Here is a 15938-nt window from a genome sequence, read left to right on the forward strand (position 1 = left end):
ATTTAGTGGAAATAAATGCTTGGACATTGGCTGTGTGCAAGGTAAGTAAACATGATTTAATAGGATTTCGCAGGACACGATTTTCCCAATTTAAAAAGAAAAATAAAAAAATACACGTTTTGGTTGATGCCAATTATGGAGATTCTGTTTGAGCTATGTTTTCATATGACAGATATTTACATTACAACATCAGGCTGTTATATCCTGTATCAACACTGGATAAGGGTAACACATACAGTGTTGCAGAAGAACAAAAGATACAAGAGGAGGCCTTTTGGCCAATCGAACTTGTTTAGTTTCTAGCAGATAAGTTATCTGAGCCAGAGTATCAGTTTCGATCAGTAGCTTGTCCTAGACATCAACGACACTTTGTGTAAAGAACGGTCAGTTTTAAATGCGCTTCTCTATACTTTCCACTTGTGTCTCCTCTGGTTCATTAAATGACTCTCCAGTCAAACTGGAAGTGTGTAAATTAATGTATCACATTCTGAAATGCAGAATATGCATATATACTGTATATTACACAGACTAGAGACTTCAATCTGTACTGACACAGCTTTGGTTACTAAAACCAAAGTGATGATAGTGATCATTTATCTCTATTAACAGGCTATATAATGCAGACATCTTGATGATGTAACAAGGGATTTAATTGTGTTTGCATAGCACCTTTAATCCTCAAGGGTCACACAGTGCTTCATGTATAGGAGTGGAGTCACTTCACCCTCCACTGGAGCGCAGCCCCACCTGTGTGACACACATCAGCCCCACTGCACACAGATCCGGGGCAGAAGTGAGAATTGAAAATAAGGGCAGGTCAACATGATGGCCACGTTGCAGCTCTTGGTCTGCAAATGTTAACTTTGTTCAGTGTTTTACATAGTTTATTAATAATCACCTTTATGTTTATTATAAGCAGATTTTAATTCCACTGGGTGTCACGTTTGTTACTCCTCCTCTTAAGGGTGCTCCAGCCCTTCCTCGTTCTGTCCCATTCCCCACACCTGTTCTTTATTCCAGCCCTTCTTTAGTTCCACCTTTAAAGCCAGATGCAGGCGTTTGCCCGAGGCTTCTCATTGAATCCCGTTTCGTGAGAGCCCGGGGTCCTGCCGCATCTGGCTCCGTTATGGTATTAGTTTCCTGTTCCTGATTCCCTGCCCTGCCGGTCCCGACCCGGTTCTGGTTTTTAATTACTTTGGATGTATCCCCTGGTCTTGGACTCTGCCTCCCGTATTGGATTTCCCTTTTGGGTTTATGCTTGGATTGTTCGCCCCCGGACTCACTTCCCCTGGACACCTGCTCACCTCGGACACGCCCCCCTGTGTCCTGACCCACTCCTGCATGATATTTTCCCCCTATTGATTCTTCACCTTCCGGATCGTGTCGTCCGCATAGGGCCCGGAAAGAACTGTTCGTGACACTGGGGTTTTGTCTCCGATCCCCAGCAAAGCTGGAAATCGAAGTGAAAAAGCTCATTGAATTAAGGAGGAGTGGAGGAGTGGCCCTGAGCACTGCAGGTCAGAAGAATGTGATGTTTCATGGTTAATTTTTCTTCTTGTGTCTCTGATAAAAAGAAATGCTGTGAGCTGTACATATCTTATGCCTATACTGTACATGCTAGTCCTCAGAACATTTGAAATTCTAACTGCTTGTATTTTTTTAATTTCTTGTTTGTGTATTTGATTTTAATTCCATCTGGTCACTGTAGTCTCCAACATGTTGTTCCCCAAACTCGATAAAAAGAACATCCATTTTGGTCAATACCAGCGTGAGGGAAGTAAATATTTTCTTAGACATGTTTTTAGCCCTCTGGTTTAGTTCAGAAACCAGTGCTGGAGACGTTGAGACTTGATCTTTGCTCACTGTGGCTTTTGTCCAGATTAGAAGGAAGAACAGCGCAGCAGCCCTAATAAAGAACGTGGTGTAATTTCTCCTTTATGGTTGAAGGAAAAAGTCCTTCGAACTCTCAAGGAGATGCAGTAAGAAGGGCTTTTTAAGGCACTGTCAAGTTGGGAGAGCCTCAAGTGTTAAACTGCTTGGGGCTGGAGTGTGTGACTCTCAGAATGAAACTGAATAAGCAGAGCTGGGACAAGAACAGATACAGGGGCTGGAAATATATCTGTGGTAGATGTGTGCTCCACATTTTCCTATTAATAACTACAAATATCACCTATGTTTTGTTCAGAAAAACCAATTGTGGGAAGTAGACAGAGCTCCGCCATCTTACCTAGGAACCCCTAGAAGTCCCCCAGAGGAGAGCATCATTTAGAGTAATGTCACGCCTGAAAGATGTCATTTGCATTTTCACACCCCCAAAACCATGTTGGCATTTGGAAAATTTGAGGAGTTGGCAGTTAGGGTAATGTGACCCTAGTTAAATATTAATAGTCATGTTACAAATGCAAGACTCTGAACCACTGGAACACGTACTAGCAGCTTAAGAGGAATAACGAAGGAGAGATGGAACTGGTCCCACCTGGGGGGCTGTGTCACCATGACTCTCCAGATCGCCTCTGCAGGAAGAGCGAGCCACTGGCTGAACTGCCAGAACACCAACAAGAACGAGCAGGAAAATAAAATTACGATCACTTCCACCCTGGGATACACGACACGCACCTAGAGAGAAAACCCAGCCACTCTCCAGATTAGTTGTTTTTTTAAAAAAACAGGATTTATTTAATGTCTTGCGAGGAAAAAATCAGGTTTGCCTCCACTGTGTTCACCCCCCCTCCCTGGCTGTGGCAGTTATGGGAAGTTCTCCATGCACCCGGAAGCGATACACACACGTGTAGTCTGGGTGTCCCCAGTTGCTGAAAATGTCCAGCTTCACCAGCTTGAATGTCCCAGCCACAGGTTCCTATAGCCAAGGGGAGAGAGATTAGCAGTGGTCAGCAATCCTGTAACACAGAGCTAACTGAGTCCCACAGTCATCTGTGTCTGAGAGAACACATTAGGGGGACATGCTCTTCATCTCACTGGCTTTTAGCCTCTCATACATGCTGATTAGAAATAGGCAGCCTTGGTGCTTCTATTGCACTCCACTGTGAGCCCGAGCTCTAACAAGTCCTTCATGATGTACGTGATGCTGGGGAGCGGGGTTGATCTACTGAGAAAAGAGCTGGTCAGATCATTGCACTGGAATGGGGGACTTATATCACTACTTATATCACAGGATAAGGCTGTGTTTCAAAGCACACCAGCCACTACAACATCACGTGCTGAAGCATCGGCAGTTTCTTGTGAAGATGTTGTTCTTTTATCACTGTATAGTATGTGCACCTCTCACAGTTTGAAGGGCGTCCTAGTTTGGTTCCTGTCTTACCGAGATAGTGAATGTTTGGATGGGACTGCCGTGTTTATCGTAGGTGAAGGTTCCCAGTAGAGTCCCATCTTCCGTTTCATCATTCATTCCCTGTGGAGAGAGAAAATCCCTTCACACACGAATCACCCTCTCCACAAGTAGTGTGTACAAGAAGTAACTTATTTTGCCTTTCCACAAGTCTCTTAGCTCTGACCACCGGCCAACACTATCTCCTTTAGTTTTGTTAGAGAGTCTGTTATTGTGTTATAATGTGAGGTACAGGGTTTTATTTTATATTTCATTGGCACATTGCTGCCTCGCAGAGCTGGGGCCCTGGGTTCAATTCCTGGGATACTATCTGTGTGGAGTTTGTATGTTCTCCTCATATGTTTCCTCTGGGTGCTCCAGTTTCTCCCAATGGTCCAAAGACATATTGGCAGGTGAATTGACTTCTGGGAAACATTGGCCCTGGTGTGAGTGTGTGTGTGACCTACATCCTATCCTGGGTGTACCCTGCCATGTGCCTGGTGCTTGCTGGGATAAACTCCAGCTCCCCCTCCACCCTGAACTGTTAAATGTGGTTAGAAAATGAAGAGAAGTTCCACTGTCACACAATACTGTTACTCACGTATACAGTGAAGTCTTGAGGAGCGCTGTCAGTCTGGCCCAGTGGGGACACGGATTTTGGGACGTGCTCTATTGTGAAAGCTGTGGGCTGGATCGGCACAATCAGCTGGATAATCACAGATCCCTGAGAGCCCCGGAAAGCCCAGCACTTCCCAGGATGGACGTCTGGCTGAGGGAGGAAAAGGGGGATCGAGGGGACAGACAGTTAAAAGGTATTAACAGTGTAAGCGACACTTCAGCTCCGGGACAATTTCAGCAAAAGCCTGCTCAACTGCAGAATACAACCCCAGTACAAAGGAGTATTCTCGAAACTACAGGTACAGCCCAATCCAGTCCTGGAAATCTGCAGGGGTTTCAATTTTGTTTAACACTAATGTGCTCTAGGAAAGCATTTGGATTGTGGGTCCCCAGGAGCAGAGGTGCCCCCTAGTTTTACAGCCTCACCTGTATGAGGGACCGGGGAGTCTGGGTGTTTAACCAGATGGTAACACCAAACAGGCTGAATACTGACACCTTGGCCTCATACGTCTCGGTTCCAGGAGTGCTTATGATACTGCCACCTGGGATAAAGACAGCAGTACCCAGCACAGTGTGAGGCATGCTTGAAGACATGGAGACATGGAGTTTCTTCCAGGTATATGGGGACTTGGTGACAGCAAATCAAAGAAAAAGAAGCTGCAGGCATAAGAGTGCCAATCAGACTGAAAGCACATACCCAGGAGCTCAAGCTGATTTTATTTCTGTCCTCCCCACACTAGCTTTTGGAAGTGCTAATTAACAGGAACTTAATTTGCTGAATTCTTGTTACCTGCAGATTCGAGAGCATAATCCGCCAATCCAATGTTGTCGGCTCTGAATTCCTTGAGCGCTCTTTCAGTGATTGCATGGACATCCTGGGTCAGAGAGATAAGCACTGCAGTTCATGAGGCACAAGCACAGAGAGAGGAGACAACCCATCCTTAAACATATGAAGAAATAGAAACAGACAAGTGGGGAAAACAGACCCACATTTTAACACAGAGGGACAATTTACTGTTCTGCTTTAAAATATTCTCTATATTTTCTAAAACTCAATTTGCAAAGGAGGGAGAACTAGGAAGATCCATCAAAGGTAAGAAAAATGATCATTAATATTTTTGCAGTTCAACGTTATTTTGCAAAATGGAGCTCATCTGGACCGAAACAATCAGACTCTCAGTCACTCTGACCAACCTGCAGTGTAACTGCAGTGATGTCCTCACTCTCCAAAATCTTGTCCACACTGTGCCACGCCCACTCCTGCCCTTCCCCTTGCACCATCCTGGCCAAAATCTTCTGCTCCAATTCCTGCAGCTCTTTCTGCAGCTCAGGACTCAGCACCAGGGGCACATCGCCCTCCTTTGGGCTGGAGCGGTACTGCACCAGATACTCTACCAGCTCTGAGCGCATCTGCAAGGCAGTGAGAAAGAGGCCAAAGACAGAGCAAAGAGAAGCAGAGAGAGAGAATGATTGAGTGACACGGAGAGAGAGGCACAAGAGGAGAGCAAGTAAACGGGCAGTAGGAAAAGAGGACAGAGGAACAAGAAGACAGGGAGACTGATTTATAATCAAAGTCCATTTCATCAAAGATAAAGCTAACAAACTTGCATCTACTGTCACTGCCATAGTGTGAGTTAGTGAAGATAATTGTATCTGGGCCTGTGCAGCAGCTATGTCAAATGGAAAGCTTTGGTCGAAATGATGATAAACAATTCCTTCCACTTCACCTGCTGTAGGATTCTGTATGTTTCAGTAAATTAGTACCTGGCTTTTCAGGCTTTCCAGCAAGTCCAGTCGGTCCTTCTGAGAGCAGTGGTCAGTGCGCAGTGCGCTGAATTTGTGCCGTAGTGCGGTCAGACTCTCTTCCAGTCGAGAGAGTCCCGCCAGGGCAGGGCGGTTGCTCCCGGACTGCACACTAAAGACAGCAGACAACAGGAGTCACCACAACAGCTGTGACTGACCGACCGGCAGGCTTTGGACTGGGAACTGAAATTACGGACTCTTAGTTACTCCCCCTGAGCTGTTTTTCTTGGATATTATGGACTATACTGTGGCACATTTTCATTCCCCCGGAATCTATTAATTGTAAAATTATTCACAAATTTTGGCATCTTTTTAAGTTACACATTTTGTCATTTACGGATTTTAGATGGACTGGAGTGAACGAGGTCTCAGGGTTGGGAGTTCTTATTCCTTTCTTTTTGGGTAGGGGTGAAAGCAGGAATTTGTTTTACTGATGTCTAACCAGAAATGTAGAACTAAAAATAACTGAGGGAAGTGTCGTCTCTTGCTGTTGCTCTTAATTCCCTTTAATATAATTCAGACTTTAAACCTTCTTGTCTTAAAGCTCATCTAAAAGCTCAAGGTGGTGAGAAGCTTGCATGGAAATCACAACATTTCAAATAGTTTCCATACCAGGGCCACAGTGGCTCACTGGCAAAGAGCTCATCCATGGTTTCTGTTGTTTTAAGAGGACCAGAGAGCTTGTGACTCCCTCCCTCTCACTGGACAGGACACTGGTCCGTCACAGGGATCACTCCCACCCAGCAATGCTGGTCCACACTCATAGTGCTGGGTGGACTGGAGCCACTGGGGTACAGTACCTCACTCAAGGTGCAACAGCAGTGTCTGCAGCAGGGACTCGGACCCACAACCCACCGGCTATTAAACCACTTACCACTACATCCACAGACCAGTGGACTAATGACTGGAGGTTCCAGTCTAAGGTAGGTATCAGGGGTATAAGACCACACCAGTCTCAGGAGTAATACAGAATGCATTCAGCCCCGACAAAACAGGATTAGTGAACATTCTCTTACCTTTTCAAAGCAGTTTTCATGGCCAACAAGTCAGCTTCCCATTCCTGAAGGAAAGGCAAGTCAAAAGAAGAAATGGGTGATAAGAGCTCATTAATTTTATGCTTACACAGGCATTCTCTTGCAATGTTAATATGCATCTATTCATTTTCTCACTGCTTTATTCAATAGAGGGTTACAGGGGAGCTGGAGTCTATCCCAGCAAGCAACAGGTGCAAGGCAGGATACACCCCGGGCAGGGTGCCAGTCCATTGCAGGGCACACAAAACACAAACACTGCCACATACACATAGACACACCAGGGCCAATTATCCCAGGAGCCAATTAAGCTACCAATATATCTTTGGAATGGAACACCTGGTGGAAACCCACACAAACACAGGGAGACCATACAAACTCCACAAAGACAGTAGCCCAGGCCTGGAATTAAACCCAGGGCCCAGCGCTGTGAGGCAGCAATGCTGACCACTGCACCACCTGGTGCCCCCATTCAATAATCTTTTCTTAAAATACAAAGTGTTTCATAAAGGATGCCACCAGTGTTACTGATTGCATATGCAAACATGCAATACCCTAGGTGCATGTTTGCACTTGTGTGTATTTCCTGAGCCGTGCACATCATCTGCACAATTAATGATGGAAGTGTTAATTAGCCTGCAGTTGCAAATGAAACAGATTTCCAATCCAGAGATATTCTGGAGGGCATGCTGATTACATTCTGTGACAAGCTAGTCTGGGTTTTTGAGTGCGTGGTACCTCAGATACATGGTGAAATGATTTGATTATGTCAGTCCATCTCCTCTCTCCTTCTTCTTTCAGCAGTGCGATCTCTTTCTGCAACAAAGAAACGAGCTCAAAACACTACCACCTGGGAACATTTTGACACGGGAGATGGGTGCTTGTTAAACTGTATTTCTGACTGGGCCAATAAAAACACATTACAGTCATCAAATGTAACTGGAAAAGGAGGCAGGACTGTTAATACTTTGCTCATCCTAAGATCCCCCTTCCCCTTCCATATTCACATGACTGTGCTGCCCCAACGGGGTACCTGGATTCTCCCCCATTTTTCAGTCTCGGAGACCCCAAGGTAGGCAACTTCAGGTGCTTGTGTCCCCTTCAGTCCTCCCTCCCTCTGTTTCTCATGCCCCCCCTCTCTCTTCAGCCTCTGCACTTCCAACTCCAGAGCTGACAGACGCGTCAGGACTTCAGGGTGCTGCCAAGACAGAGGGGAACAGACAGTGAAGAAGGAAGGTGAATGAAAGACCTCATCCATTCAAAGCAGTACCTATAGTACCTAACCAGTGCAGTTCCTTTTAGAACCAGGAGGCGGCAGCACAAACACAAAGCTCAGGCAGGCCTGTGCATGTGTGATTTATTGGCACATAGAAAGAAGATATCATTTATACTGCATATTTTTCTACTGTGACACCTTGCAAGGTCTCTGGATTGTGCTATGTTGTCAGGCTGAAACTGAACTGCCTTGCTGCTGTCTGTTCCAAGCCCACGATCCATCCCCTCCACGTAAATAATGCTGAAATAACGTCCAAATATGCAGCATTCTTTTACATGGGAAACCTCAGATTTATATTTAGAGTTAAATATTTAGTTTAATATTAAACTAATATTAGAGTTATTATTTAAACTAATATTAGAGTTAATATGTAGTTACTCAGATTTAAGATTTAACGTAAACATTTATTTCAAGGTTATTTTGTTATATATTGTTGCATTTATATCTGAAAATGCTCAATTAAACACTTAATTCTTAATTCTAGAACCTGAGTTTTTTAATGTCCATTGGCTTAGTCCCTGCACTCATTAAAACGGCATGAATAAAGTATAATTGATGTATGTGACTTTATTGGCCTGGATTGAGTATTCTACTTCACTGTAGTGTTCTTACTCTAGTTTCTTTCTCAGCATATTTACAGACATTTTTACAACTCGCTGCCTCAGGAAGGCTGGAAGTATCGCTAAGGACACCAGTCATCCTGGCTTCTCATTTTTCTCCCCCCTTCCCTCTGGTAAACGTTATAGGAGCATAAAGGCACGAACATCAGATTCCGTCAGATTACTGATGATATTTTTGGTGTTTCCTTAATGTCTTGTATTGGAGCATACATGCAAATAAGCATTTAATTGCACTTGTGCATATGACAATAAACTGAACTGAACTGATTACATTTGTTACATAACCATAAAGGAAGCATTAAATGATTCTGGTAGGCAATCAAAAGGCAGCAGAGTGCAATAGTGAAGGCTGGTCTGGGCTTAGAATCAGAAGGCAGTGGCTCAGATCACCGAGGTTGATAAAGTACACTTTTTGTGTACTGTTCTGGTTTGTTCTATGTATGTTCTGGACTGTGAGTAACTCTTCTTAGTGCACTTCTCACTGTACTGATTGTATTGTATGTTTTGTATTATTATTATTATATCATTCATTACACTGTTTTGTGTTGACTGTGTTAAGCTGCTGTTGCACTGCAATTTCCCTCACGGGATCAATAAAGTATCTAAAGATACTTCACTCAATTCAATTAAATTCAATCCTTATTGTCCCCTGGGGGAAATTTGTTTTATGGCACAGTCAAACACAACACAAATAGACATCACCAAAATGGAAGAGAACACAGTAGTGTTACAGGAGATAAGAGACAAGGTAGTTACTTTGCATTGTTTAAGAGTGTTTTTGCAGTGGGAATGAAAGATTTCCTGAGTCTGTTGGGTTTACACCTGGAGGCACAGAGGTGTCTCCCAGATGCTCTCTCAGACTGCTTAGGTAAAGACTGTAACAGGTCATCAAAAAGTAAAGATTTCTGTAATTCAGGGTCATTCTGGGTGTGAGACACTCATCCTACCTTGGCACCTCCACTGCCTGCCAGAGAACCTGCTGAGCTGGAGGAAACACTGAGCGGATAAAACCCACAGCAAACGCCTGCCAGGAACAGAGACGGGAAGACTGAGACCCCTGTTGGAGAACAGTGCCCAACACAAGCCGCCCCGAGGAAACACGCCACTCGTACACAAGCATCACAGTTACTCTAGCAAAAAAAATAATAATTCAAAGCAAATAGATCTTTTCCTACTAATGAAATAAACTTAGATAAACAGTAGTGAGAACCACATTGCCTTTTGATTGGCTTATTTACGGCTATCACTCCTGTGCCTTGCGAGGTTTTTGGTAACTCTTCAGTTAACAGTCTTTGTGTTCCTTTTTTTGACAGTTGATATTAAATTATTTATTTGCCAAATCCCTATTTTACACCCCTCTGCATTATATATCCTTGCATTGTTGTTCTTTTTTACAGTTTATTGGATTTTAATATTGCCTCTGATATAGGTATTAACTGAATGAAGTATTATTAGTCAAATGTTTTAATGAATTGCATAGTCTGTATGCTACAAGGTACATCGCTGAATATACAAATGTGCTATTCTAATGTTGCACTGGACTTGGTCTGATGACAAATACTTTCACAAAGGTGCTTCTTATGATAAACCAAACTCCTACGGAAATACCACAGTAGTAAAAATGCGGTTGCAGACGATAAGCTCCTATTTCTTTCATGAGCTAAGAAACAAACACAGTCACATAAAGAAAAACTACATTGTAATAGTTACAAAAATTCAGCATGACCACTTACCAACGGCCAATAATACCAGAAGAACAAACAGAAGAAGCATCTTTTTCACAGAGCTGTGAGGAGACAGATAATAATAATAATAATAATAATAATAATAATAATAATAATAATAATAATAATTGTTGTTTATATACACTTATATAGTGCTTTTTCTGGACACTCCACTCAAAGTGCTTTACAGGTAATGGGGACTCCCCTCCACCACCACCAATGTGCAGCCCCACCTGGATGATGCGACGGCAGCCATAGTGCACCAGAACGCTCACCACACACCAGCTCTCAGTGGGGAGGAGAGCAGAGTAACGAAGCCAGTTCATAGATCGGGATTATTAGGAGGCCATGATTGGTAAGGGCAAATGGGAAATTTGGCCAGGACGCCAGGGTTACACCCTGGGATTTTTAACGACCACAGAGAGTCAGGACCTCAGTTTTACGTCTCATCTGAAGGACGGATGCACAGAAAAATACAGCAGCAAAGAATGATGCACAGGCTGGATGGACAGGAGTATAACCATGCCAACACAACTTCAAACACACCATCACATATGCACCAAGACCCTGCTATACCTCTTTAACAGATTGGGATCTATTGTGGTGTTTTACAGAACAGTTACAGGACACACAGACACTGGGTTTGCTTACCTGGACTGCACAGCAGGTTGTGCAACTTGTGCTGTAAGAGGGGGAGAAAGAGGTTAAAAAACAGAATATCTGAGCTAGACTGGATCTGTTGTTGAGAATTTACTAGGCCTGAGCTCCTTGTGGTTTTAAGGATTTGGTGCTGGAAGAGTTCACAGATTCTAGTGTGATTCCGGTCTTGAGAATATTTCATATACATTTATTGGCTATAATGAGTCAGAGCAATAATAATTAAGTTTAAAACTACTATTAGAAGTGCAAAACTGGAAATATTTTATTTATTTTTATGGAATATACTAGAGGCATAATGTGGTGTGTTCTTCAATGGAAATTTTAACTATTTAGAATTTCATCAAAAGAAAACAGAAAAGATTAATGTCACCAGCCTTTTGACTGCATTTCTTTTTTTTTACCCTAAAAAAATAATCGTGGGCCTTAGAAAAAAGCAAAATGTAAAAAACAAATCACACCTGAACAACACTGTATAAAAATGTCACCTGTCTAGTGAATGAGAGGCATTAATCTATCAACAGAGCAAAGGCAAGACAAACCCACCACTGGCTGATGTGGTGGCCCTGACTGGCTCCTCAGAATCACTGCAGGTACATACAGGTGCATGACCCCTGACACGCACACCCCTCCTCTTCTTGAAGATCCTGCATCACAGAAGAAACACTGACACAAACTGCACTGGGCTGACAGGCACAGGGAGAGACAGAGAGAGACACTGCACTGGGCTGGCAGACACAGGGAGAGACGGACAGAGACACTGCACTGGGCAGAGAGACACAGGGGGACAGAGAGACACACTACACTGGGCTGACAGACAGAGAGAGACAGAGAGAGACACTGCACTGGGCTGACAGACACAGAGAGACAGAGACACTGCACTGGGCTGACAAACAGAGAGATAAAGACACTGCACTGGACTGACAGACACAGAGAGAGACAGACAGATACACTGCACTGGGCTGACAGACACAGAGAGACAGAAGCACTGCACTGGGCTGACAGACACAGAGAGAGACAGAGAAACACTGCACTGGGCTGACAGACACAGAGAGACAGACAGACTGCACTGGGCTGACAGACACAGAGAGAGACAGAGAGAGACACTGCACTGGGCTGACAGACACAGAGAGCCTGAGACACTGAACTGGGCTGACAGACACAAGGAGGGTGAAAATCTCCAGGACCTCTAGAAGATAAATTACTTGAAAGGATCATAATGTGTATTTATTTTATTTCCAATGACATTTACATGGGTTGTGGTATGGGCTGCTGTTTTGGGCCATTTTCTATTCAACTCAGGGGCAGAGGGATATTTCTCTGGGTTAGATGCCTGTTCGGAGGGGAGGATGGGATCCCAGGTCAAGCGATTGCCCTCCCTTGGCCCACCAGGGGGCACTAATCAAGGCTGCGCCCCCAGCAAGCCTGGCATCACCTGTGAGTCTCCACACTCCAGGGCCACGACCACCTCGTGCCCATCTGGATTCACATCACTGCTGGTGACACACGGGGAGCGAGAGAGGTGCACCCACAGACACATGGCCATGTGGAGTCTCTGCGCCTCCAGTATCGCCACCTGCAAGACCCTGCAGCTTCCTCGGACTGTGATCCAGCCCAGTCTCAACAGGATTCAGTACACTGGCAGGGAATCGGGGGTACCTGACAGGCGTCTCTCTGTAGGAGACCTGGCTGTAAGTGGGGATCCCAAAGGAAGCTTCATCCTCCGACCCTGTTCTTAACCTCTGGCTGCGCCTCGACATCCCTGCGGGAGGGGAGACAGGGTTAGAGCACCGTTAGAGACAGAGAACACCGGACCAGCTCCTGTATCACCACTATCTGAAATGACAAAGAGCTCGAGGTTAATGTTAAATATTAAAAATAACTGAACAGCACAGGTAAGGTGTCGTTGAACTGCAAAATAATGCATTAGGTGCAATTACCTTTAAACGGAAGACTCGGTGAAGACAGAGGGGATACGAGAATTAATACCTTTACGAAGTATAGATTTATCGTAATTGTTGTGTCTGGTATTGTTTAGCTGACAGCAGAATAACTTACATGCAAACCTGTTTTGAATTTAAAGGTGCCTTTAATTAAGTTACGAAGTTTTTACACTAACTGCATACCATTGTGTCAAAAGAGTAATGTATTTCCACGCATATTTATGGATTGGAGATCGGACAAAAAAACAAGCATATAAGAAAAAACGGTTAAAGATGACAGAATTTTTAAGAATGTGGACATATCGCAACATCCCCATTCTACTAGATTTTACGTTTCCCAAATCAAAATGAAACCCTCTGCTGATTTACCTAGCGCGCTCCTTGTCCTGTCTCGGCGAACGAGCCACTGGATGTTGACATTTATCCGTTAGAGACAGAAGAATCTTCGAACATCGCGAAGTGACGTTTAATGGTTTATGACATCATCGCACATCACAATCTAACCAGCACAACGTGCTCGACCGTCCAATACGACCTCAGTTCGAATTGGCTTTGTATGCAATTAAAAAAGTACATTATTATTAACACTACTAATACTAATATGCAGAACATAACTTAACAGACTAAAGTTCCTGCATTTGCACAAAACTGTATCAGACCGTGATACCACTACAATATCGTTATTCAGCGTGGATAAAATCAATCCAAACTTCTAATCTGAAAAAAATGTTCTACTAAATTTAATCTTTATTAAAATATCATTAGTTGAGTGAACATAAATGTAATTGTCCAATCAGAGCTGGTTTCCCTACCGGACTGTCCAGGAAAGAAAGCGATCCACAAAATGTAATTAAAACACAGGTTTTATAAGAAAAAAGGGTACTGGATATAGTCAAGATAATGCGGAAAAAAACAGATAATATCGATGATAATGTTTTGCTCTTTTATGACGTTACCTCTTTCGTCACGATATATCACAATCGGCATTACAGGGCTATCTGCAGCGATATTTTCCCCGCAACAGAAAATACCCAGGTTAAGGTTGACGACCGGTATTTCTGATGTGAAAACTTAATAATGCATTTCAATAGGTGGTCAGTGTATTTTAATTTCAAGTGGAGGCCCAATTACTATTCAAAAATAACTCTCCACTGTATTTTCGGAAATTATTTTAAGGGACTTTCTTAGCTCTAGAAATAAAATGAAACCTATTGTAGTGTTGCCGAATTTCCTTAAATCAATGTACAGTATATAGATGTGATTCCGGTTATTAAAAGAGTTGTCATTACTCAATAATGACTTGCAATATTGGCTATGCTGAATACTTAAGGACAATGGGACCTATTGCAAAGCCCTTAAGTTCTTAAATTTCCACACATTCAGCGGTTAAGATTTCAGCGTTTAGGCATTTTGTAGATTACATAGGACCCGACGATTTTGAGTGTTTTACAGCACGTTCAAATACAGTACTGTATACCCAAAGTCCTACATTTGGTTAGTTTGTCATTTTACTAAATTAATGTATAAAACAAGAGTTTAATCCTGCTTTGAACTGTATCTGGTATTGAACTAATTTTATACGGGGACAATTAAAAAAATACGAAGAGTAAAACCAGGTAACATTCTTAAAGACGTTATTAAATATGGACTGAAGGGTACAGTCTTCTTCATGGGAAATTGGACTTTGTGAATGTCTTTAATTCTGTAGGTTTTTCGGTTTTGTTAAACTGTAACGCGTATAGCAGAACTATTGAATCCCATTGATTGTTAATTCGTCAATATGTACCTCAATAATGTTCATAAAACTAGAAGCAGTTTTGGTTGGGGTGTAAGGACTGATCAAAATGGTGATGAGATATGGGGATTCCTAAATATAAAATATATTCAAAGAAAGACAACATTTTTCGAAATCACAACGGTTGAAAAAAGAAATTAGTCGCTTTAGTCTTCTCATAACAATTTCTGAAAACACTGGAAGATGGCAGTACTGCACCGCGCGCGTTTTAGTGCAGCTTTAAATGACAACCTTATTATTAATTCAAAGCTTCTTCTGAACACTCTGAAACGACGAAGATGGTTAATCTGTGCGATTTTTTTTATTTGCATATATACAAAACTGAACAATGGCTATTTTGCTTCTTAAACGTCTTGTTTTGGGTTATACTTATAGTAGACTTTTAGATTTTGTGCCTTTGTCAAAAAATTATATTCATATCGTAGACAATATATCAGTAGTCTGCATCATTGTATGGTTGATCAGAATGGATTTACATGGGTGTCCCCCAGCCTGAGGTGTGCTCTGGTGCTCCTGTTTTCTCCCATAGTCCAAAAACATGCTGGCAGGTTAATTGGCTTCTGGGAAAACTGGCCTTGTTGCGAGAGTGTTTGTGTGGTTTTGTCTGTGTATCTGCCCTGTAATGGACTGGCATCCTGTCCTGGCTGTACCCTGCCTTGTGCCTGTTTTTTGCTGACTCCAGCTCTCCCGTAAAATGGAATTAGAAGACGCAGTTAGAAAATAGATGGAGTTAGTTAAAGCAGAGTTACTTTAAAAAAGTTATCCATTACAGTTTTAAGTTACATGGGTAAGAGAAAGCAATTTTAATGTCATTACTTACCCTGATCCATATAGTGTGTGACATTATAAGTAAGACATTACCTGTTCAAAGCAATTTCCCCCAATTTCAGTTGAATTTTCAGAAAGTAATCCCTTACATAAATAACTTGTGATGGATTACCATTTAAAGGTAACTTTCTCTAACACTACTCATAAGAGCAGAGGGTATCTCAGATTACTGTACCGTTCACCCCTGGGACTGGACTGTTAAACAGCTCTCTGACCCCTCACCTGCTACCTTTTCCAAACGCACTCAACCCCCCCTTCTCTCTCCTCATAAAAAGCGGGGAGGATCCCTTCAAATTCAAATTCACAGGGCTTTAT

The 15938-nt window shown here is 42.9% G+C and overlaps 1 protein-coding gene and 1 long non-coding RNA gene across 9 annotated transcripts; one reads left to right on the forward strand and one right to left on the reverse strand.

Annotated features, from left to right (window-relative positions):
• Positions 1–1365: 1365 nt before the first annotated feature.
• Positions 1366–9729, forward strand: LOC148641892 (uncharacterized). Its single transcript, XR_015929577.1, has 3 exons — positions 1366–1517; positions 7928–8016; positions 9593–9729. It is a non-coding gene; the product is annotated as an uncharacterized LOC148641892 (long non-coding RNA).
• Positions 2654–13949, reverse strand: LOC148641893 (SUN domain-containing protein 2-like). 8 transcript variants are annotated; one of them, XM_088617060.1, is made up of 16 exons: positions 13813–13949; positions 12717–12819; positions 11604–11704; positions 11052–11082; positions 10410–10462; positions 9624–9700; positions 7814–7978; positions 7519–7596; positions 6766–6809; positions 5711–5861; positions 5141–5356; positions 4737–4821; positions 4373–4488; positions 3930–4097; positions 3323–3412; positions 2654–2857 (listed from the first exon to the last, which is right to left on the reverse strand). In XM_088617060.1, the coding sequence occupies exons 2-16, from the start codon at positions 12815–12817 to the stop codon at positions 2720–2722; spliced, it is 1614 nt and encodes a 537-aa protein (XP_088473186.1). In that variant the 5' UTR covers positions 12818–12819; positions 13813–13949; the 3' UTR covers positions 2654–2719. The 8 variants fall into 8 exon arrangements, with proteins under 8 accessions (XP_088473186.1, XP_088473184.1, XP_088473185.1 ...); XM_088617058.1 differs by having other exon boundaries at positions 12717–12893; positions 13813–13914; XM_088617059.1 differs by lacking the exon at positions 13813–13949 and adding an exon at positions 13370–13516.
• Between the last annotated feature and the right edge of the window lie 1989 nt (positions 13950–15938).

The sequence above is a fragment of the Lepisosteus platostomus genome, chromosome 23 (genome assembly GCF_059453375.1).
Source record: "Lepisosteus platostomus isolate fLepPlt1 chromosome 23, fLepPlt1.hap1, whole genome shotgun sequence".
NCBI classification, from domain to species: Eukaryota; Metazoa; Chordata; class Actinopteri; order Semionotiformes; family Lepisosteidae; genus Lepisosteus; species Lepisosteus platostomus.

Excerpts from the sequence above, each read along its gene's own strand:
- LOC148641893 (XM_088617060.1), bottom strand. The coding sequence starts at position 12,817 with ATGTCGAGGCGCAGCCAGAGGTTAAGAACAGGGTCGGAGGATGAAGCT. Across the intron at positions 5,357-5,710 it reads TGGAAAGCCTGAAAAGCCAG|ATGCGCTCAGAGCTGGTAGA; the intron begins GTACTAATTTAC and ends ACTGCCTTGCAG. Across the intron at positions 4,822-5,140 it reads TCACTGCAGTTACACTGCAG|GATGTCCATGCAATCACTGA; the intron begins GTTGGTCAGAGT and ends TCTCTGACCCAG.